General features: G+C 44.2%; 1 protein-coding gene across 3 annotated transcripts in view; it reads left to right on the top strand.

The window, feature by feature from the left end:
* PCYT1B (phosphate cytidylyltransferase 1B, choline) overlaps positions 1 to 21,418 on the top strand; it is a 41,334-nt gene extending 19,916 nt beyond the window's left edge. For 2 of the 3 annotated variants that reach the window (XM_066176963.1, XM_066176962.1), the window contains exons 2-8: positions 1,915 to 2,014; positions 3,343 to 3,459; positions 6,627 to 6,778; positions 7,683 to 7,761; positions 10,827 to 10,969; positions 13,176 to 13,364; positions 18,450 to 21,418. In XM_066176963.1, the coding sequence (XP_066033060.1) occupies positions 1,915 to 2,014; positions 3,343 to 3,459; positions 6,627 to 6,778; positions 7,683 to 7,761; positions 10,827 to 10,969; positions 13,176 to 13,364; positions 18,450 to 18,656 (987 nt within the window). In that variant the 3' untranslated portion in view covers positions 18,657 to 21,418. Of the gene's footprint in view, positions 1 to 1,914; positions 2,015 to 3,342; positions 3,460 to 6,626; positions 6,779 to 7,682; positions 7,762 to 10,826; positions 10,970 to 13,175; positions 13,365 to 17,581; positions 17,905 to 18,449 lie in introns of those variants that run through there. The other variant, XM_066176964.1, reaches the window with a different exon arrangement.
* Positions 21,419 to 23,189: the final 1,771 nt, after the last annotated feature.

The following is a 23,189-nucleotide window of genomic DNA, read 5'->3' as shown; positions in this document are numbered from 1 at the left end:
TCAGTGTTGCAAAGGTGGTTACAGGGATGAAAAGCACCACTGTGTTTGCCTGGGGGGAAAAAGAGATCTTCCTGCAAACCAGGCCTATTTTCTTCAAATAACCTCCAAGGAAACAAGCTCTGCCAAGCTAGGAGCTGATTACCACTTGCAGGCCTCAGACCATAGCCATTATTGTTTTAACATTTCTGCCTTCCTCTTTATCTCGGCAGGAACCAGGCTGTATGGGCTGCCATGGAACTTGACCTTGCTTGGAGATAAAAAGACAGATTAGCACCCAGAAATAGCAAAGCCAGAAGCAAAAAGACAGTATTTAGAAAATAAAGGAAAGAGCTGGCACTGTATGATTATGTGTAATGTTCTACACTGTGCAGTGTGGGTGGCCTGATGAACAGTTTCCCTCCATGAAACCCAGACAGAAACTTGGCCTTGGTCATAGTTTCTCCATTTTTAACCTTGTCTGTGCAGAGATGCTGTGATTTTCATGATGAGGATGCTAATGATGATGATTTCCTTTAACATTTGAGAGTATGGGGAAAAAATAAGGAAAGAAAAATGGAAAGGATAAAAAGGAAACCTGCATAAAATTATATTACTTGCAGTAAATGAAATGAATAGCAAATCAGCAGAAAGACCTGGATATGAGTCTTTAAGTCTTTGTTGTTGTTTTGCTACTGTCCTCTGAGCTTTCCATGCAACAAACCAGTGAGCCCAGAGATCAGCAACAATTAGGCATGACATGCCCTAAAGTGTCTCAGGGATGCTAAAGAATGCTATATGCTCAGTGATTAATCATTCAGCATCAAAAATCTGAAGAAACAGTGTAAAGGCAAAAAGGGATGCTGTTATGATCATCCATGGGTACTCAAACTGGTGTGACACCTGTGCATCAAATGGTCACTGTCAAAACCCAACCAAGCCACAGCTGCACAACTGCACAGCCATGAACTCCCCATTAAATCATGGTGGAGGCTAAGCGACAGATTTCCTTTGGCTTTTCCCAACCACCACTTCATCTCAAAAACAAAGCAAACCAAAACTCAGCTGTTTTCGTAAAAATTTCAAGCCAAAAGCTGTAGAAGTGTGTTTTTTTCTTATCAGACCATATGGCAGATAATAAATATCTGAGGGTCTGATGGCTGATAACTTCCTACATAGACATGGGCAGAAAATACAAATTCAGTAATCAAGTTTCTGACAGATAACACCACGTCAGTCTTCACACATCCTCACACTGTCTCATATCTTTAGGTTATAAGCTCCTCAGAGCAAGTACCCTTGTGGTGGTGCTCTGATCAGAGTTAGAGTATTTTAGTACTATTACAGAATGTGTCAGACCAGAAAGGAGTTGTGGCTGAGTCAGCTCTTGGTAAATGGAACTTAAGGTTGCATCCTTGCCTTTATTCTGGATGGCTCCTTAAAATTATAGGAGATTCTGACTAAAACCACAACATCCTCTACTCCCAATTAACTGTACTGATGCCAGTGGTAGGAAGGGTGCTTGTTAAGAGGTAGCTCATTTGCAGCATTCTAGGTCCCAGTTAGTTTTCCCAGCTGTTCCAGGTAAGAGAATACATTTTTCCTCAGCCTTCAGTGTCACTGAGAGGGGTTAAGCTGCTCACAACCATCCAACCTGACTTTGTTCTGCAAACAGAAAAATTGTGTGCCTTCACCCACCTCAAAGATAACCAAGCTTCTCTAACAGAGACAAAAAATTCAGTTACATGACACATTTTAAAAGGTTTATTTTCCTCACCATTCTCCCTTGTGTGAATTATGTGACCAAAAAGCAAAAATCCCCAGAGAACAAACCAGCATGAAGTCTGGCTACAGCATTCTTCCACAATTAAATGGTTCTTCTGTAACTGCCTGGTGGTGAAGATAAATTTACTTTCTTTGTGCTTTTTCCTCTTCCAGACTCTGACGGCCCCTGCTCCGTTTGCAGATGAAACAAGCTGTCAGTGCCAGGCCCCCCATGAGAAGTTAACCATTGCACAGGCCCGCCGGGGAACACCAGGTATGTGGAGAGAGCCACATCCACAGGATCCTGGGCACTCCCAAAGCACTGCTTCTTCCATACAAACTTCAATTAATGCTATTTGTGCCTTCTACTCAAAAGCAAAAGCCTAATGTCTGGTGCTATCATGTAATGGAGAAGAAACCAGCAGCTACAGAACCATTATGGTTCTATTGGAGAAACAGCAAGAGAAAACATTTCAAGTTAGAGTTTGATGTTTTTGTGGATGTTGGCTGGAAGGAAGGCTTGCCAGCCCACTTCAGCCAGCCTGAAAATTATGTTATGTAGTAGGTACTTTCTGGATTCTCATCTCATGCTGCCTCTGTATTCTGGAACACTCTTGTTTCAGTGATGTTCTTGTTGACCACATCAGACCTTCAGAGGCCTTAAAGGTTACTTGCCAGTTTCTTTATCTGGGCATCTGTGATTGGACTGGGGAAGCAGGATGATTTCACATGAAGTCCCAAAAGCATCCTTCAGGCCTCCCGTATTTTAAGAGGTTATTTTTTAAAAGTTTCTGTTTACTTATTCTACTTATTTAAAATTAGCTTTTAAAGTATATACACACTATAGGAGCAAGCTGCAGCTTTCCAGTCAGCTGTGCAAGGTACAGTGTTCTCCCATGGACCCCTAGATGTCCTGACTGCAGAGGCATCTCTCTGCTGTCACTGAAACACAGTCCATGGAGGTTTGAGCTCTGTTGCTTTCATCTCCCCTGTGCTTTGGCTTGGAGGTGGCAAAGCATATCATTTGAGAAGGCAAGCCCTTTTTCAATCTGGAGGCCGCTGCTGAAGGTGCTGTACAGAAAGAGTTATAAGGGTGATAGCATGAGAAAAAGAAGTTACAGGCTCATTAGAGAGAAGAGCTTGGGGAAAGTCTGGAAAAAGTGAAGTAAAAGGTTTACACAGAAAAGGAAAGCAATAGATTTTTATAGCAGTAAGCAGTGGAAAAAGTCAAGTCAAGAGGGGAGGAAAGGGAGATGATGGGAAAAAATCCATAAGGCATATCTGATTAGAGAGGGAGAGAGAAAAGAACAAGACATATGGTGGAACTCTGAATGAGGCAGGAAGATGACATTTTTGCTAAATTAAAATATGGGCATGATGGATTATAACAAATAGGGTAAATCTGAGGGAAACCAGCAGAAAGTAGAAAGAGTGAGTAATGTGCAGTATCAAAAACTGCAGGTTCACCTGTGGTGCTTTTGAATATCAGAACTGGGGTAAATCTGTGCAATCATCTGATCTGGGAACAAAATGCCATCCAGTAAAATTAAGTGCAACTTGTTTGGGATCTGAAAAATCACTGTTGTGTTTCTTTCTCCACAGTTGACAGACCTGTCAGAGTGTATGCAGATGGAATTTTTGACCTCTTCCATGCCGGCCATGCTAGAGCTCTTATGCAAGCCAAAACTCTATTCCCAAATAGCTACTTATTAGTAGGAGGTAAGATCAGAGTTATTTATTGCACTGGATTTTTGCTTCACTATCAGCCAGTTATTGCTGTGCTCCCACCCCCAGCTGTTTATACACTATGACTTGAATGCTACTTTCACTCAGGGGTTTTCTGTAGGTGATTTGCCTTGAATTACATCTTACAATTGCATCAATTAAACTAAAAGTCAAATTCTGCCCTCAGCAGCACAGGCACAATTCCCATTCTAGTTAAAGCAGGTGCCTGCATGGCCCTGAGCTTAAAATAGCTCCATATGAATAATTTAGCTTTTTCAGTTATTTACTCGAAATTGGTCAAAGATGGAAATGAGTGAATGAGAACAACCATTATTTATTTCTGGCTCATTGGTCCCTTTGCTAGCCAGGCACAGACCGTGACCTCTGCCTGCCAGGTCCAGACCCAGCCTTCAGCATCATCACAGAAGCTAAGTCTGGCCCATTGTCATTGAAGACACAAATGTAGGTCATGAGTGGAATGTAATTTCAGTTCACAGGTATCCCCAGGCAGGTTACTTTCTTAATTTTTTTCTTTTTTTTGCTATGAATATCTTCTTTTCTTGCTGTATGCCTGGCTAACAGCTGTTCAGCAGTTGGCCTGTGCCAGAGGAGTCACTGGAGGGTGGCTCTTTCCTGCCTAGTTGGCTGTGCAAGCCCTGCTCTCATGAAGCCTCATAAATGTGCAGTTTGGTTCCATTTTCCTTGCACCTCCAGGGTTGAGATATTCCTCGCAGAAACATTTCACAGCAACCTTCATTCATCTGCTCAAATGCTTTACAGTGAACATGAGTGCAACCTTCAGGTACTATAAGGTGCATTATTTTGCATATTTGTCCCAAATATTTGAGGGGGAGGGGGGAGAAAGACCCAACGCAGAGGAAAAACAAAATCTCCTTAAAAATTTTAAATAAAATAAAATAAAATAAAAACTAAACGTTTTTTAGTTTTCCTCAAGTTTATGATATGTGGCAATTCCTGTGGAGCTTCCTGTAAGGTAAAGGCCAAGTCCCTTTGTTAGGAAGGAAACATTAAGGATTCTCTGGTTTCCTGCTGAGCCAGACGCCTTGCAGAAGAAGCACGTGGAAATACAAGACTGTGAGCTTAAAAAGAACGCAAGTTATGTATGTTTTATTGTTGTTTTTAAAGGATTAGGGTTTGCCCCAGATAAGGAAAGGAGCTTTGGGGCAAAAGCCTGGCTCCTTTGAAATTCATGGCATAGCTTCACTTTGCCTTATTTTTGGCATGAAGGACAAAGCAGCCAGCACTCATCAGCACCTTCTCCCGGCAAGGCACTGTGTGTTAGCATGTTTAAAAAATGGACACCTTCCCACACCACATACAATTTGTGCTGCAAAAGCACCAGTGTTGTATTTCCTTGTGGGCATCACAACCAACCCCTTCTATTTCTTCTTGTGAAGACAGTTATTTGGACCTAAATTTTCTTCTTTTAAATGGACATTTATACCTTCCCAAATCAGTCATTAGAGCAGGATGACAGATTCAAAAGAAGTACAAAGGAAGGTATTGTGTCTGCATTGTACGTGAACAAATAGTAATCAGAAAATAAAATCAAACCTTTCTTCAGAATTCAAGCAAAAATTACTGTTTTCCAATAATTTTGGTAGACCTTTTCTTTCGGGAGAGGGTAGCCTAAAGATGTCATAAAGGCTGTAAATAAATACAAATACAGTCTCTGAAGGGATCTTTCTCCTGAAAATGCTTTGATCACCATTAAATTTCTTGTCAGCAGGCATCAAAACTGTCATAATAGGACAGAGTAGCATTTTGCTTGCTGAAATTCATATGTATGTTATTACCTGGCTTTGAATTTTGCACAAGCTTCAGGGCTATCTAAGCCTTCCTACATTTTTCTTACTTTGAAAGTCCTTAATGACCATCACAGCAAGAACATCCATTTCAGATCTCAAAAAAGACTGCATCTTTGCCAGCACCTTGCCTGATAGGTTGATGTTTTCAAATTAGAAAGAAGCAGCAGCTGTAGGGCTGCTCTCACACTTCACTGCGGCACTGGTAATGTTGCATTTATCATTTGTCAAGTACATTTACAGACAAAGATCCAAAGGCACAGGTTTGACCTGTGGTGAAGGACAACCACTGGCAACTCAGCTATAAGTGGGTATCACATTATTCTGTGTGAGGTGTCAGATGACTGTTGTAGCTGTAATGTTGGACAGAGGTGGTTGTGGAGAAGGTCACTGTTTTTTACACAATGTTACGTGGGTAGAAAGATAATGGCAAACTTTTACAGTCCTCTGGTAATGTGGGTGTTTCTGCCCCTCATTTTAAAAGCAATGTGACAAAGTATTGGTACCTCCAGAGTTAAAGGTGAGGATTTCTGGACCTTTGACTCTGCACATTTCACTAGAGCATGTGGCTTCTCCCAGTGCTTTCCTTAGGGCTTTCTTCAGCCACATTCCATTTGAACGTGGCACAAGCCTTGCTTCTCTTTCCGTAAAACCTGCTGAACTCAAAGCTGAGCTCGGAGACAGATTCCTATAAAGTTTTCTAAAACTTGTTTTCCGTCAGGGTTTATTTGATGAGAAACTGTCCCACTGTGATTTTGAGCTTCGTTGGCAAATTCACCTTTTAGAGTGTTGTTTACATAAAAATAAAAAGCAGGAAGTGGAGGCCCAGAGAGGCTGAAGGGTCTCCATCTTTGGAAACCCAACTGGACATGGCCCTGAGCAACTTGCAGTTGACTCTGCTGGGAGGAGGTGATGTCGAGTGGTTTTCCTGCCTCGACCATTTTGTGATAACCTGAAGTTAGGGAGCATGCTGTGATTGTCCACACTGTGTTCTTTGATTGGTTTTAAAGCATTGGCTATCACCCCTGAAATATCACAGCCCATGAAATCCCCACTTAAAAGTGGGATTGGTTTACCCTAGCATGTAAAGGATATCCCCTGAGGTGTCTTACAATATCCTACTTGGCCTCTGGCTGCATCTCCAGAAAGAGAAGGTTCTCTCATTATTACACAGTTGTATCTGCTCCAAGCAGAACTCTTAGATGCCCTGGAACACCCCAAAAATTGCTAAGCTAATCATTAAGTGCTTAATGGATTTATCTAGGAATAATCAACTCCTGGTCATGCTAATTTTACTGAATGTGGAGCCATTTTGCTCATATTTCTATATTTTAGTTTGCAGTGATGATTTAACTCATAAATTCAAAGGCTTCACTGTGATGAGTGAAACTGAGCGATATGAAGCCCTCAGACACTGTCGTTATGTGGATGAGGTCATCAGAGATGCACCCTGGACACTGACACCTGAGTTCCTTGAAAAACATAAGGTACATTTCTCCCTTGATCTCTCCCTTCCCCTTTACAGACTGACAGTTGAGAATGAGCAAGTCTGAAATTCTGTTAGGTGGAACAAATTATTGAATTCAGTTAATTCATCTGAAATTAGGTACATAGCATTCCTTACCTCCATCTCTGTAAGAAAGCATTATGTTTATTTTGCCTTTTTTTTTCTCAATATGCTGAGATGATTTCTCTACTGGGATTTTTGAAGGGTAAAATAACACTGAAAAAAATTACTGATAAATTGACTTTCAGAAAAGGAGATGGTAAACCAGGAAAGTTGTCACCTGGTGACTGAAGTCCTGAATTAAAGGTGTGTTTCTTATTAATGGCAACAGGTGCAATATGTAAAAATACCACGTGCCCTCTGAAAGGCAGGATGGAGTGTTTTACATGCTACTGATTGCTTTGCAACACATATGAATGTTAACAAAAGCATAATTAAGTAAGATGTATTTTAGTTGTCTACATCACTGGCTGACAAAATGACAGCATGACAGTACTAGGTATACGTGTATATATGCACGGCCCTAAGGACCCAAAATCAATTATCCTCCATGTTTTTAAAAGCCAAGGCTTCACCACTTGCTTTTGCAGTAGGAATAAAAGCAGGAGCCTGTGCCTTGGGTTTTGTACTCCATATCACACTGAGCCAGTCAGAGTGATGTGGCAGTAGCAGTGCTTTTGGAGACATTTCTGTTTTTTCATAATTGATCATACAACACAGCAGTTGCAGGCCCAAATCTAGTACAATACACTAGGTGATGGCTTTAGGATGAGAATGTCAAAACCAAGTTAGCTGAAATAAGAAAAGAGAGAACTCTCTGTAACAATCCCCCAGTGAACCAAAATTTGGTGATGGTGGGATGTGATTCTTCTGTTCACTGACAGATTGACTTTGTAGCGCATGATGACATCCCGTACTCTTCCGCTGGATCGGACGACGTATACAAACACATAAAGGAGGCAGGTAAGGGCAACTTCACATTTTTAGCACCTTTCTTTTCAGCCTCAGCTGAAATTCTTTTCCTGCCTTTTAACCACAACTGCTGGGAGAGAAGCAGTAGAGATGATATCACATTGTATTACACCCTAATGGTAGGTACTGCTGACTTGAGCAGAAAGAAAACCTCAGAGGACTTCCTTGGCTGAATTCCTGCCATAACCCCAAGGAAACCATTCAGATCTAGCACAAAATAGTCCCATCTGCATTTTTAAAACAATTTTATAGTGCTTGACTAAGACTTTTGAATGGATGAAAATGAGTTCAGTTCCCACATCAGCCCAGCCAACTTTAGTCAGTTTTTGATAACCACAAACTGATATCTCCTTGATACATCCCAGTCTTGAATATGGGCAAGCACAGGTGACCTTCAGGAGTCGTTAGGATCCACTTGCACTGAGGGTTCTTTTCATTACATTGGCAGAGGGTTTAAATCAGTATCAGAGTAATTAATTTGCCATGACAGTTTTAACAATTTGGTTGACTACCATATTACATTGTACAGGAAGATGCTGAACTCATTAGGAGTTTGTCTCTCTTCAGTTCAAGGAAGATGAATTAAATTTGAGGAAATAAGGTTGAGCCACTCATTGCCAGTAGTAGCTGTCCTAACACGGTGAACCGAGCAAGGAGGAGGAACAAATGGCATCCTTCTTCTGCTGCTCCCTGGAGGTGCTGCTTTGAGCCCTGGCAAATCCAGCCTCTCTGTTCTGCATAGACATTTATATTGGAGGCTTGAAAAAATTCCAGAGCAATCTGCTTGATGATAATGTGCCATGAAAAGTGACCTTCTCAAACTATACGACAGCTATAGACCAGGTGTTGACCTGAGCTGAAGGAATAAGCTTTTTATAGCTGCAGTTCTTGATCTTTTTCCACTTGTGAACCTCCCTGTGGTATCAGACTCACAACCCTCCTCTGGGAATGACTGTTCTATAGTTTCAGAGCCAACGCCAGCTTCCTTCAGTAGACAGTGAAAAAAGGCCCCTCTGGTAAGAATGGGTCACCAAGGGACATACTGCACACGTATTGGGCAGGCAGCTGTTCTGCTTTTCTTCTGTAAGGTGCTGAATGCGCAGGACAACACGACAGGAGCTCTTGGTGTCACTGGATCATGACCAGACTTGGTGTGAGAGGGCCCAAAGCTGGCACACCCTTCTCTGCTGTGGTTTGACACAGGCACAGTGCACACATGATGAGAAACTCAAACTTTGCAGAAGAGAGTACGGACTCGCAGCTCCACGGACTTGTGGTCCGTTGTGTCTGTCACCACCAGATACCAGAGAAAGCATCCTGAGTCTTGTATGGCTGAATTTTCTACATATAAACTGGGAATAATGTTAACTTATTTGTGATGAGTTTTGAGATCTAGTGCTGTAATAGTCCCTAATGCTCCAGAGCAGCATTATTACAATAATGAATTTCCCCTTTCTCCTAGGGGTTTTGTTTTAAATAGACCAGTGCTGTTGATGCATTTGCACATTTTTCCATAGTTCCAGTACTCCCATTTTCCCACATCAGGTTGTTGGAGAGCAGAAAAGCAGATGGGAACCAGGGAGCTCCTTGGGTAGATTCTCACAGGCTCCCAATTCCCCACTACCTTCAGTGGATGGGAAGGTGTATGGGCAATGGTGAGCTGGGTAACAGTGCACTGACTAAAACTGGGCACATCTGGGAACAATTAGCTTGGAAAACATGGATCAGTCCAACACATGAAGCAGATGAAAGGAAAGTCAGTGTCTAAGGGTCATGTCTACCTACCATTCCACTTTCAGCTTAACAAAGGTGTGGTTTGGATTTTGTCCATGTGTTCTTGTAACTCCTATCTATAAAGGTTTCTGGCTTAAAGTGGGTTTCACTGCTTCCAAAAATAGTTTCCTGAGTGACTGCTGCAAGCCTGAAAAGCAGTGATCAGGGAAACATGTCTGCTCATGATTAAAGTAATCTATTTTTTTAGAGGAGTATTAATTAGAGATCAGAAAGAAAAAATATCACATAGTATTTAGTCACAAGAGGCTGGTAAGCTTCTTGATTCCTTCTCTGAGTCTTTTTCCAACCCTGTAAAATTAGGTACCAATGCCTGCTTACTTTAAGTGAATGTCTGAAGATTATTTGCCAGGAGCTATAACACTTTTTTTTAAGACAAAGCACTACTTTCTTTTCTCAAACCATTTTCTCTCACTTTCATCAACAGCTTCATGTTGCAATTACATATAAGTGAGAGTAGTAATTTTTTTGTAGCCCTAAATAACTACTAAACCAAAATGTGCTTGCACTCTGTTACTTTTGCATCTGTGAATTGCATTAACAGTTCAGGTGCTCCAGCCTTGGTGAGGAGTAATTGAAAAGCCACATATATCTCAATTGTGTTGAGGAAAATACAAGCAGTATTGATAAATGGCCAGTTTTTTGGGGACTGATTTGTCAGAGCAGGGAGGATGGTTACGCAGCCACTGGCACGGCTGGATGGACATGAAACACTACCATTACCCTTCATCTTCCTGTTACAAAACACTGGCACCTCCAGGGTGTTTTCCAGTTACTGTAATGCATCTTTTTCCTGGCTTTGTCAAGGCCAAAGCTAGTCTCTTCTACTCAGCAGAACGGAGACTGTCAGATGGTACAACACAGGAGTGGAAATAAAGGAGAGCAGCAAACGTCCCTGCTCCTTTATATAACACGAAATAAGGGCTGTGCTTATGGAAAGAACTGCTGATTGAATTGGCCACAGCTGTGAAGCTTGGCCTTCCTGGCTCAGGAGCCCCTGCTAGTCTAATACCTTCCACATCACAGCTGACACTGTACAGGGGGCAATTTTTAGTCTTTCTAAAGACTTGAGAAAATAACAAGTAGTATAGCAACCTTGACTTCCCCAAACTCACACAGAAACAATAGCAGAGAATGAGGAATAAGGCAGAATTGCAAGCCTCTTACCTTTGTCAGGCATTTTTGTGCTCATCCTCAGCTATCTGCCACAGTGCCTGATCCTGCCAAGCTTTATCAAGCAGGCTTTCTTTTCCCACTTTGCTCAGGAATGTTTGTACCTACGCAGAGAACCGAAGGTATCTCCACCTCGGATATCATCACACGGATCGTCCGGGACTACGACGTGTACGCCCGGCGCAACCTCCAGCGGGGATACACTGCCAAAGAGCTGAATGTCAGTTTCATCAATGTGAGTGCACTCATCTGCGTTTGCTCCTCAAACACACTCTCCTAGCATCCTGAATGTAAAGTAAAGGTTAAGAAATTATATCTTCCTCCTGCTGCTTTTAAAATAGCTGTAAAGAACTTAATGTAAAAGAAACTGGTAAGCTGAGGGTAGTTTTAATTGCTTCTATTAATTAGCTGCTTTGTTTCCATCTTACGCTTTTAACAAAGCTGCTGCTACTCTTTTAGCTGTCAGTGACAATGACACACTAGGTAGGAGCCCACCCTCCCACCAGAGGCTGCTCAACCATTCACCCAACACATGATTTCTTTCTATATTCCTATTCCAAGAAGGCAGCCCAGAGAGCATGGATTTTGACATCCAATGTGATAGGATTAAAACAAAACAACAAAAAAACAAACAAACAAAAAAAACCCCACAAAAAACGAAAACAAAAAAACCACTAACAAAGCCAATCACAGAGCAGTGAGATTAATAGGGAAAGCTAAAATGGTTTTCAAAAGACAAGGAAGTCAGCTCAGAAGCTGGTACATAAATGATGATGCTGTAGAACTCAGAAGCCACAATGGCAAGAGAGTCATGTGAAAGGATAGGTCAGATTATTAATCTTCCACATACAGACCTGCCCCTCCAATGAGAAATAAACACTTTACGGAAATTAGACTTCACCTTCCTTCGTTTTCTGTTTCATGTCTTGACTTAAGACCTCAAGATAACCCACAAAACTGAAATCTCTGCTGTGACTGACATTGCTCACAATAGAACTTCTCACCTCCCTCCCTGGAGCTTGGAAACCCCCTTGTGAAGGACTGAATTGTGTCATTTCATTAGAGTTTATCTCTTCCTCATTTTGAAGTCTGGCAGATAAACCCCAGATCACAGGGCATAAATATTTATTTCACTGTGCTTTCTTTTGAAGTCTTCTACACCTTTAAAAAATCCTGCTTGTAAGTACTCCACTCAGAAGGATCACTATTTCAAATATCCATTAAAATAAGGCATGCTGGATGGCTTGGAGATTCTCAAATTTATGCTTTAACAGCTGTGAGGTTAAGATACTGTTGCATAAGTTATGCTTGCCCCCATCTCAGACACTGATGTCTCCTGAAGAACCTCCTGACATCTGATGGTTTAGCTTACAGTAATTTAAATGCAGAAATACTGATTTGCACCAGAGACTGTTTGTCTCAAAATTAAATTCCCAGGATTTCACAAGAGCAGTGGTCTTGTTTGCAGAAGATCACTGATTTCCTCATTACAGGGCTGATCACCCTTCATAGGTACAGAGGGAGTTGGGTTTCTTTGGATCTTGGTGATGTTGTTTGTGCTTGTGGCTTGCAAAGACAAGTTCTTTTAGTGATTTGTGAGCTAGACTTAACCCCACTTCAGTACTTATTTTATAAGTAAATTCAAGTAGCCATTAAATGGAATTAACAGTAAATTAAAAGCCAGTACCGATCTGTGCTTCTACACAGACCACCACACCTTCGAAAAGCACAGTCTTGCTTATTCACCTGTACCAAAAATTTGTGGAGCATGCAAGCATTTCAGGACAAAAGCTCTTTAATCCTGAAGTATGTCAGAAGCTTTTGCCAGGAGCTCCCTGGTATTATCTTCTCTCTTTCTCTCTCCCTCTCTCTCTCTGTGAGATTTAGCAATTAGGAGTTGCTCTCTTTTCTGTGAAGTTTGCTGGCCACAAGCCACTGGCCTACACACATCTGTGTTGCAGCCAGAAGCTCCTGTATTAGCCAGGCTCAGAACTCATGAGAGTTTTCCTTCTGCTCTGCAGAAATCCACCCAAAGACACATTTTGGTCCAAGTTAATATCCAGGCTGGCAAGTCAGCAGCATTTGGTAGGAAACATAGGGAGATTTGCCTTTTGCCTACTGTTAAGTTTGAGCTGTTAATTTCTCACTCCTATCCTTCACAAGACTCCTATCAATTTCAAAGTGCATTCAGTTTGAAAATACAAAAAGATTCATGTTGTGGATTAAACACAGTAATGACACAAGAAGTCTTTTCAATATGTACCTTCTGCACTTCATCCCACAAATGTTAAACTTGCATTTATAAAAATAACATGGGAATAGCTAATCAAGGCCATATGTATTGGAATGCATTAATGCAGTTTTTTATACTTCTTCTCAACTGTCTGTGCCTATTTATTTCCAAGTTTTTTAATTAATCTTTGACCACATTTCTAAAACAGGAGAAAAAATATCGCTTTCAAAACCAAGTGGACAAAATGAAAGAAAAAGTCAAGAATGTGGAGGAAAAGTCAAAAGAATTTGTTTACAAGGTGGAAGAGAAGAGCCATGACCTCATTCAGAAATGGGAAGAAAAGTCCAGGGAATTTATTGGCAACTTTTTAGAGCTGTTTGGACCTGATGGAGCTTGGGTAGGTATTCTGCCATCTCAGGAAGTCTGAGTGTTTTTATTTCTCCTCTCTAACACAGGTCAAGAGCAGACACTATTGCTGCAGTCATTGTCTTGAAAGCCAGCACAGCAGGATAATGGCAAACCTGGCTGCTGAAGCCATTAATGCATACCAGTACTGCAACAGAAGGATTTGCTGCTTGTGGTTGTTGCTTGTTTGGGATAATACCTGTATTTTGTGAAGGTGTGATGCTGAACATAATACTGCATTCATCAGAGCTGCATCACAGCACCACACAGGCAAACAGGCCAGTCCAGTCTATTGGCCCTGTTAGCATTAAATGCAACCACTCCAACATCAGGGATATACACTGGAGGTAGTGAGGAAAAGCAGGACCATTGAAAAGGTTTTCAGTAGTTCTCATCATGGTCTATATTCAGCAGTAGAAGATTATAATTTTCTAACTTCATAAACTTTTGATATAAAGTTCTAAGTAATGATTTTACGTGTCAAGTTCAGGCTCATCCTACTGACAGCAGGGAAGGCTCAGGTGGGACTGAAGCACTTGCAAAGCTCTCCTTGGTATGTGCTGGCTTCACAGAGCCATTTGCTAGAGGTTTCCAAGTGCCTTGGAAAGGCAGTTCAGAATCTGCAACAGCATCTTTCTGGAGAGAAACCTGCTCAAACCAAACTCATGCACTGAGTGGTAAGTTGGTGATACTTCAGAGCCCCAAAAGAGTCCTGGCCCCCATCTGTCAGTTCTCATAGCTTGCCAAACCTCAAGAAGCTTTGTTTGCTTGTATGACTTTGCTTTGCTGCATTGAAACCAGTAACAAAGCTTAAATTGAACGTAGAATTTATCTGTGTTGGGATGAAAGCCCAGTCCCTCCAGTGCAGGCACCATCTCAGACACGCTGCTGTGGTTGTAAGCTCTGAGAGAAAAAGGCACCTTCTGTTGGAAGGAACTCAGCAGATATTTTGTTTGTAAACACATAGGAAGAGTCACAGAGCTTTTGTGAATTAAGTAGCTCACATCAGTGCTGTCTCACAACTCAGTGCTACCAAGTCATGCAGTGTGTGCCTCTTACTGGAGTTCTCATCTTTGCATTGACTTGCCATGTTTATTACCACTCAGTTGAGAAAAACCTAAAATTAGGTTGTGAAGGCTTCAGAACAGAGACTGTGTCATTTTACAGCTTCTTCTGTCCATGCAAAGGCAGTGACCACTGAACAACAGAGGCCCCAGGCACATGAACAGCTTATTTAACAGTTTGTTCATTGACACTGCCATCTTCCTGGGCGAGGGCAAGAAAGGTAACTCTTCTGATGAAATGCCCAGGTTTACCTGCATTGTCCACATCTACATGAAGCTTTCTCTGTGAGTTGTTGCCCATAGAGCTTGGTGTGTGTTCCCCATGTGCAATGGTCCTTTGGCCATATGTGCTGAATAACTAAAGCTGATGCTAACAGAACACATGAAATCCACAGGAGGTGAGCTGAGTTTAGCTGTGCAGAGAGAGGAAAAGAATTCAAAAGTATTGATCCTATTTCCTGCCTCTACCCACTCAACACTGCACACTAATGGCATTTTTAAAAACCTTTGCTGATAAAACATTTTACTAGTTCAAGTAAGGAAAAGGTGCTCTGCAAAGGTCTTTTAAAATCTAGAAACTCATTTCCTAAATAAGTGTTTGCCTACAGTGTAGGAAGTCTGGTGCAATCACAGGGACCTTTGCTAGAACAAGAGGAGTGAAATCCCTTCACAGTGTTGTAGGAAAAGCATCAGTGACAGCAAGCTGAGAGGTGGTGTAGCTTTTTTAAAATCAGTTTGAGCCTTGGCAACAGGAAAGACTTTTAAAATAATGATAACTTACTATTAGTGTCAGAACTGTTATTAATGTTAATTTGCCTTATCACTGTTAGTTAGAAGTTGCTTTTAATGTTGACATTAAAAGTACAGGAATCGTTATGGGCATGCTGGATTCCTAGATCAGTAATTTGCATGCCATTAATATGCTATTATTATTTCACAAATAATTATTATAATATACTTTATGCTAGCATCAATTTTCTAAAAGTAAGGGCCATGTAACACACAAAAAATGCCTGTTTGTGAAGGAGGTCAAAATGTCAGTTTTCAAATGTCTAGATGTCTATAATTCATTGGCAGTTTTGCCCACCTGTGCAATGCCCTGCACATATGTTTTCTGCAAGAGAGTCACAGAGAGGTCAGAAACAATGATTAGTGTGGCATTAAACTTTTCTGTGATGTGAAACAGGACCATCACACAGACTGGCATGCAGGGCCTGATGGCAGAAACACCACTCCAGGGTGCAGGTGTCCATTCCAGCTCCCCTCAGACATGTACAAGCCGGCACCTACAAGTGAGGTCAGTGGAGAGAAAGCACAGATCACAGGGCAGGGTTTCTGTGCCAGTGTCTCTCAGAAATGTCCCTTCAGATGAGGTGTCCCTTCAAGGGGCTGGCTTCCCCTGCTCAGCACACACGGGCACTTGGGGAAGGTTGCCTCCCAAGCAGCTGCATCATCTCAGACATCAGCAGGGGCTCAGGTAAGACAGGTTGCAGCTGGAACCTGGGGATAGTGTTTAGGCCACACCACCTGTCACTGGCCTGGACCTAAAATGGCCTTGGAACAATCAGCAGATCAAAAGCAGAAGCCTTCTTTAACACCCAGCTGGCACTTGCTTTGTAAAGCAAAGGGGTACCAACATGCACGCAGTAAAATTCAGAAAAAGGCAAAATATTTTTTCCCAATAGTGAGTTTGCAAAAAACAAACCCTAAACTGGTTGGGTGTACCTGAACTTGCTTGAGTCAAGGCTTTGAAATTATTTCCCTACCTCTGGTAAAGGATCACGGTGCATCCAGCCTTGTCTAACCCTCCAACACTCCAAGGAAGCCATTAACACTTTTTGTTCTACTTCAGCACCCAATGGCCCAAAGAGCTCCTTGCCTGCAAAGGGCATGGCTTACTGACCCTGCTAGGGCACAGCTGGAGAGAAAGAGGTGTTGTGAGGCAGTGAATGACACCTCCTCCTCCTGCAGAGCTGTGGTTTTAGCCAGCAGCCTGGTGGGTCCAGCACTAAAGGCAGGAGGCATTGCAGAAGGGCTGGGCACTTGCCCTGCTGCAGGTGTGACTGCATCAGTTCATTCAAGTAACAAACTCTTCACTGAAGGCCTGAGAAGCAGGAGTCCTACAGCCTGGCTCAGGGACTTAGCAGGAAGGTGGGATTCCCCTTTCCATCCCTGGCCTCTGTGACTAAGGCACAGTCAAGTACTCGCTGCCACAGGGGATGGTGCAGGCTGGGGCACCTGGATGTCCTCCAGCACTGCTACCACATCACCACAAAGCACCACTGTGCCACTGAGTTGTCTGAAGTGACAGAAGGAAGTCAAAGTTTTTTGACTGGCCAGGAAAAAGATATTTCATATCAAACATGGGGCATTTTTTGTTGGGGATTATCTTCAGTGAGAGGGTCAAACAAGCCAACAGTACCTCACATTTCTGTGATCTAAAGAGAAATTTTGCACCCCTACCACTGAATTGCAAACACGCTCTGGGGCTTTGCCAGCCCTGGTGACATCCTTGCAGCTCTCAGGTGCAGAAATCCTCCCCCATCCAAATGCTTCCTGGCACCCTCTATCAGGAGCAACCACCATCTGCTAACTATTGATATTTTAGGAAGCGTTGACTAATCTGGACCTAGCAGTAGTGCAGGGGTAGGTTACACACATGGGGTTTTATGCACGAGAGCCTTGCTAAGTGTAGCTCCAGGCAAGAACTGTTCTGCCGTTCTGCACTGTGGCAACATCCAGGCTCTAAAACTAAGTCAATAGAGGCAAATGTGATGAAGATGTAAATTAGGAGAGTGATCTCACAAAGGAACAGCTAAATTCAGTATTTGTGCTTGATTTTTAAGCCCTGGGATTTAGCAAACACCCAGAAACCTGAGGGGGAAACCAACATCTGCCTCTCTGCTGGCAGGGAATACTGAGCTTCCAAGAGAAGGAGAGAGAGCAAGATGGGCAGCCAGATACTCTGTGTCAGCACAGAGCAGAGTCACTGCAGAGGGAAGGGGAATAGGAACAAGATGGAAACTTGGCTGAGATGAAGTTTGCAGATGGCCAGACAGGCAAACCCTTACATTCTGCACAAGTATTTTCCTCTCATAGACCTGAGTGGTAACTTAACTGTTTTGGGGCTGGATCTTCCTTTCAGCCGAGCATCACCTGTGACACAACTGCCAGTTCTCCAGCCAAGATTGAGACTTGCTCCCCACCCCCAAGAGGAGCAGCAGGGTACTCGGATTTGGCCTTTTCCATGTGAAGCCTGCAGCAGCTGCACAGCACCTTCCACGTCTTCCATAACCAGCGTGACGCAAGGCCACATTGCTGCTAATGAGTAGAGGCACTTGCCTTGGTGTAGCAAATTGCTTGGCTGCAGAGGTGTCTCTTTCCCCCCACCAGCTCTGGCAGGCCTGCACTCATCTTTACAAAGCAAAAGTGACAATAAAGCTCCAAGCAGAACACAGAGCCTGCAAGTGTTTTCTCTTTTCAACAGACACCTGAATTCTTACATTCCCACCCTCAGTTTATGGATTTGGGTCTTGCCTGCTCCAGGGAGCTGGGGAAGTGGCTGCCAGTATTTAGCAGGCACCAGGCTGTCTCCCTTGAGAAGGGACAGAGGAGTAAAGGCTGGGAAAGCCAGGAAGCTCAGGAGGAGAGGGGTGGTCCTTCCCAACAGTCTAGAAGGGTTGTGGGAACTAGGAATGTTGGGTGTTCAGGCAGAAAACTGACCTTTGGAGGCAAGAGTGTGCCCAACACGTACAAAAACGATGAAGGGAGTCCCCCATGTGTGGCTCAGGCTGGTACACACGGTGTTCTCACACTTGGGGTGGCCCAGCTGAAGTAAAAACTTGCATGCAAGGACCAGGTTATCATGAGCACAGCGAGGGCAAACCAGCCATGCCCCAGGGCTCTGGCTGCCTGCTCACTCCCCAGTGAGAGGCACAGTGCAGCCCCTGCCTGCCCACAGCCTTGCCCTCTGTGCCCTACTCAAAGAACATCTTTTCACTTTGCTTTTGCAGAAGCAGATGTTCCAGGAACGAAGTGGCCGAATGCTCCAGGCTTTTTCTCCCCGGCAGAGCCCCAACAGCAGTCCTACACGAGGCCGCTCTCCATCCCGTTCTCCATCTCCACCCTGGGTCATCAATAAGACCTCCCCTCCCTCTTCTCCAAAAGCTGCCTCTGCCTCCCTCAGCAGCATGAGCGAGGGAGATGAGGATGAGAAATAAAATACCTATTTTTTTAACCATGAGACAGAAGAACAAGCTATGAACTCAACCACTGGATGGGGAGAAGCGTGAGGAACACCAGGGGTATCGCTGACAGCAGAGATCGTGCTCTGGAAGATGTCAAAAATGAACTGGAGCACAGCAAGGGAGATCTCAGGAAGAGCTTATCCCATCCCCATTCCCTCACGGTGCCGGAGGCCCAGCCAGCAGCATTTGCCAGGCACAGCCCGGGGGACTGACAGAAAAACACACCCATGTGCAAGTTCCTGCCCCTGTCTCGCTGCTTTCCAGCTGCTGCTCCAGGCCAGGCCCCTGGGAGCTCTGCACCGAAGGGGGCTGGCAGGAGGAGCTCAGCTGGCTCCTGATCCGGACCCAGCACACAGGAAGTGCTGGCTTCAGCCTGCAGAGAGAAGATGCAGTTGGACCCTGCTGACCTTGAGCTCTTCTGGCACATGAAGGAATGGCATTGCTGCAGCAAATATATTGAGAAACGGGGAATAAAGTTGGATTTTCCTTTTGAATAACATCTGCCCCATAGCCCAAATCTGAAAGTGCACTGAAATGAAGAGCTCTCCAGGCAAGTTGGTGGAAATCCATTGAACATATTCAGTGCTGTTTGTTGACCAAGCCTCTGTGTGGGGCATATGTGAAGAGTCGGGCTTCTTGCTTTATCAAATCACTCTCCATGTTTCTAGTGCCTGAACAGCTGCCTAATCACTTCTGGTTTGCTCCCTGGCTTTGCACTTTGAAGGCAAGAAAGTAAATGAAAAGACAGGCAAGAAAGTAAATGAAAAGACAGCCCTAGCTGGAATGTGTGATGTAGGAAATGAGACAGTTTGAAGATGCTGATGGTTTTTACTGGTAAATTATAAAAATATCCCAAGGCCTTGGGATGCGGCCTCCTAGGATAACCTGCTGCTCCCAGCTATGTATCAGCAAATGACAAGCAAACAGTGCTGTTGTCACATGGTTCTCAGCCAGTTAAACAAACTTCTTATCAAACTCTAAACAAGATGTGTTCACAGACACACTGCCCCTGCAGAGGATCCCATGGCATTTCCTCTACACAAATATGGAGGGGAAAAAAAATGGAAAAAAACAAAGGAAATTATTTAAACAGGATTAGGCACAGCTATTTTCTTTCTCCATCCATGACATGTGTACAGCCCCAAGCAGAAACAGAGGGTAGCACAGGTGAAGCTGTCCCCTCAGTGCTGATCTTCCTAGTTGGCAAAGCCAGTCCAGCCTGACATCTGGTTCCATGTTCAGTCCCTCAGCTGGCACCTGCTGGAGGTGGCTGCAGGAGCTGGCAGGATTCCTGAGCCCTGGGGCTGCTCTGCCCCACAGCTGCAGGAAAGCCCCAGCGCTGTGGTGGGGCTGTGCCACTGACACCATTTTGCACCCAAGCTTGCCTGGCACAGCTGCCTCTGCACACAGGCACATTTGAGGCTCTCCAGCCCAGCAGCAGCCTCAGTGCCAGGCCAGCAGGTCAAGGCTGCTACTGCCCCTGTCTCATAGGCAGCCTGCTGGGCACAGCCTCAGGCAGCCCAGGAAGGGGGCTGCAGCTGCAGAATCTCTCCTGTGCCACTGCTGCCTGGAATTGTAAACCCAGCAGGACACACTGGCTGCTGTGGGCAGCACCTGCTGGTTCCCTGCACAGACAGTGCTGGGGTAGGGATGGCTCCACGTCGCTCTTGGGAATAAACGGAGGGACCAAGATGCCATAGCATGTGGGGTGGTTGTGCTTGCTGGCAGCAGCACCCCCACAGCTGCTGTCCTAACCTACCTGGGTGACCTGGCTGGTAGGTAGACTCCTTTCCAGATACTCTTCTGGGCCAGTAAATTACAGACCTTGGTACCAGGCACCAAATAAGCTCTACATTCTGCTCACTCCCTAGTGCTTTCATCCCTCCTCCACCATGAGGTAACTGATTTTTCTTTGGGAACATTTTGCCAGACACTTCTCAGACTCCCACAAGACCAAGTACGCAGCATCTCGTGCACTTTGTTCTCTGGAGTCAAGCTAGTTCCTTCACAGAGCTGCAAAAACAGGTGAGCAGGAAATAGGGTGGAATGTGTAAAGCTGCAGCTACTCCAGCTGCCGCCAGCTGTGCGTCCCACGGGACGATGCAATTGAGACCTTTCTCAGCCTTAGGCAACCTGTGACTGTAATTTCATACCTGGGATGCACTTGTTAGTTTTTCTGATCCTTTGCAAGTCTTAAGTCTTCCCATCACAAACCACTCCGCCACCACAGGAACTGCCTGCTTCTACTGGTGCTGTTGATAGATGAGCCATGTCCAAATGCAATGGAGGTGGGCAAGGATTCCTTCTTCTTGGCTTTTACTGGGGTTTTTTTGTTCATTTTATTTTCCTAGCACTTACTTTTCAGCAGCCCTTGCTCAGTGGTTTGAGTGGAGACAGCACCACGACTTGTAAATGGGAACTAGAGGAAAACTCACCAGTGACCTGTTCTTAACAGAAGCTGTTTCTCAGGGTCATAGGTGGCTACCCAGCAACAAAGCCATATTCTGTACCAGGTGTCTTGTTTGCATTTAGCATATCACTAAGCTGAAGCCTTTGCCCTGCTGGTACGTTCACGTGCTGTCTCCAGCAAACCAGAATCTCATGGTGTCTGGACATGTGGAAGGCAATTTTGCACTTCTGAGTCATGGTTGGATTTTCCTTTTCACAAGTGTTGCTTTAATTTAGTCCTATTTATCAGCCAAACTCCACATGAACAATAAAGTGTATGACAGACACAGCTGCCTCTCCCCTTCATTTTACTGCATCTTTGGACACATGAACACAACCTGCAGAGAAAATCCCACTGACGGCACAGTGCCTGTCATCCCCATCCCTGGTAGCCCAGGGCTTTTTATGCCCCCACAAAGCCACAAGAGCAGCTCTGTCAGCATGCCCAAAATGCTGCTGCTTGAGTTCTGCTGCTCTCTGCACAAACAGAATCACGTCTCCTTGCCTTTACCTTGCAGCCAGAAAAATGGGTGAAGGTGGTGAAGTGCTGTCCCAGCTGGAAAGGTGCAGCATTAGACATCAGCAAGTCTGATACCTTCTTTACCCTGTCCCCAGCACAGTGGGATCAGGAGCCACTATTTTAATTCTTCAAAGTGGAAGAAAGAAACGGTGCCTTTGCAGCTGTTCTGGTTCCACTGCTGAAAACCATCCCCAGCAGAGAGTTGCTCTTGTGGGTGCCAAGATGATTTATGGCTGTGCCACGTGGAAAACTGCAGCAGCAAACATGAGCCACAGGGACAAATCCTGACACTGGCTTTTGGACTTGACTCTTCCTTGAACCAAGTCGGTCTGGTGTACCAATATTCCTGCTTTGCTCTTTCCCACTTGTCCTTTCTGCAAGAAGTCAGTACTTGCAGCAGCTCTAAAGATATTCAACAGTCCTGCCTCAGACAGGGAGAAGCGAATGGAGGCTCAGGACTTCCTAGCCAAGATATTTTTAATTGCAGAATAAGCAAATTTCAAAGTCATTGAGCATAGGAGAGAAACTATTTAATGGCACAGAGTCCACACCAAAATACTCCCAGATAATACAAGGTTACCTGTATCACCTGAGATGGATTTGGGTCTGTTTTCAGCAGAGCCTTGGTACCACTTGGGAGATCCATAAGGAACGTTCCTGGGAGTGAGCTTAGTGTGCAGTGCAGCCCAGAGGGGACCCTTGTTTTGGTTCATGGCAAACCCCTCAGGAACAAGGCAGCCCCTGAACCAACACCAGGCCTGTCAGCTCAGCAGGAAGGAAGGGTTTGATGCCACAGTAAATTTTCTTGTAAAGGATACCAAACCATGGAAAGTCTCCTGTGTCATAGCACATAACTCCCCAACCTTCTCACAAAACAGCTGAAAATGAGGCAGAAAATGGAGCCAGGGCTCTGCCTCTTGCATGGAGATCCTTTCAAGTATCAAACCATCTTAAGAACTCCTGATTGGATTTTGACAAGAGATTGCTTTCCTCTCAAAACACAACACGTGTCCCGCAAGCACATGCACACTGGTATTTTCTGCCCTTTTCTTTGCAAAGGGAAGGCCCTTTCCTGGTGGAAGGAAGGGCAACATTAACATTTCTAATCCAAATGGAAATCAAGGCCACTGCTTCATAGCTCTGCCTGAGGGAAGAGGAGACAGATACAGACTGAAATAAAAATAACGGAAAGCCTTGGACATGCACTTTCACTGTGCTAATTGGGAAGTGTGGGACTGAGACTCCAGCAAAATCTGAGGTTCTTCCCAGGACAAGTGTTTGCCAGATCTCCCTGTGGAATGCAGCAGGCTCCCATGTTACAGCCAGTTCCTCAGACAGGAGACCTGAACTACCCTGCCCCAGCAGTTATTCATGGTCAGTTCAAACAGTTCTTTCCCACCTGGTACCTCCCATTCCCTTTCAGACACTCTCTCCAACAGCATCAATCCGTGCTTCAACAGCGGATAGGGGAACTGTAAGTTCTGAGCCAGGTGAGGCAGTTCTGCCTTTCACACAAACACAATTTAATTTTTTAAATG

Source organism: Chamaea fasciata, unplaced genomic scaffold (genome assembly GCF_029207755.1).
Source record: "Chamaea fasciata isolate MVZ Bird 193981 ecotype frontalis unplaced genomic scaffold, bChaFas1.0.hap1 SCAF_2, whole genome shotgun sequence".
Lineage (NCBI taxonomy): Eukaryota > Metazoa > Chordata > Aves > Passeriformes > Sylviidae > Chamaea > Chamaea fasciata.
This window is presented reverse-complemented; position numbering and strand designations above follow the sequence as displayed.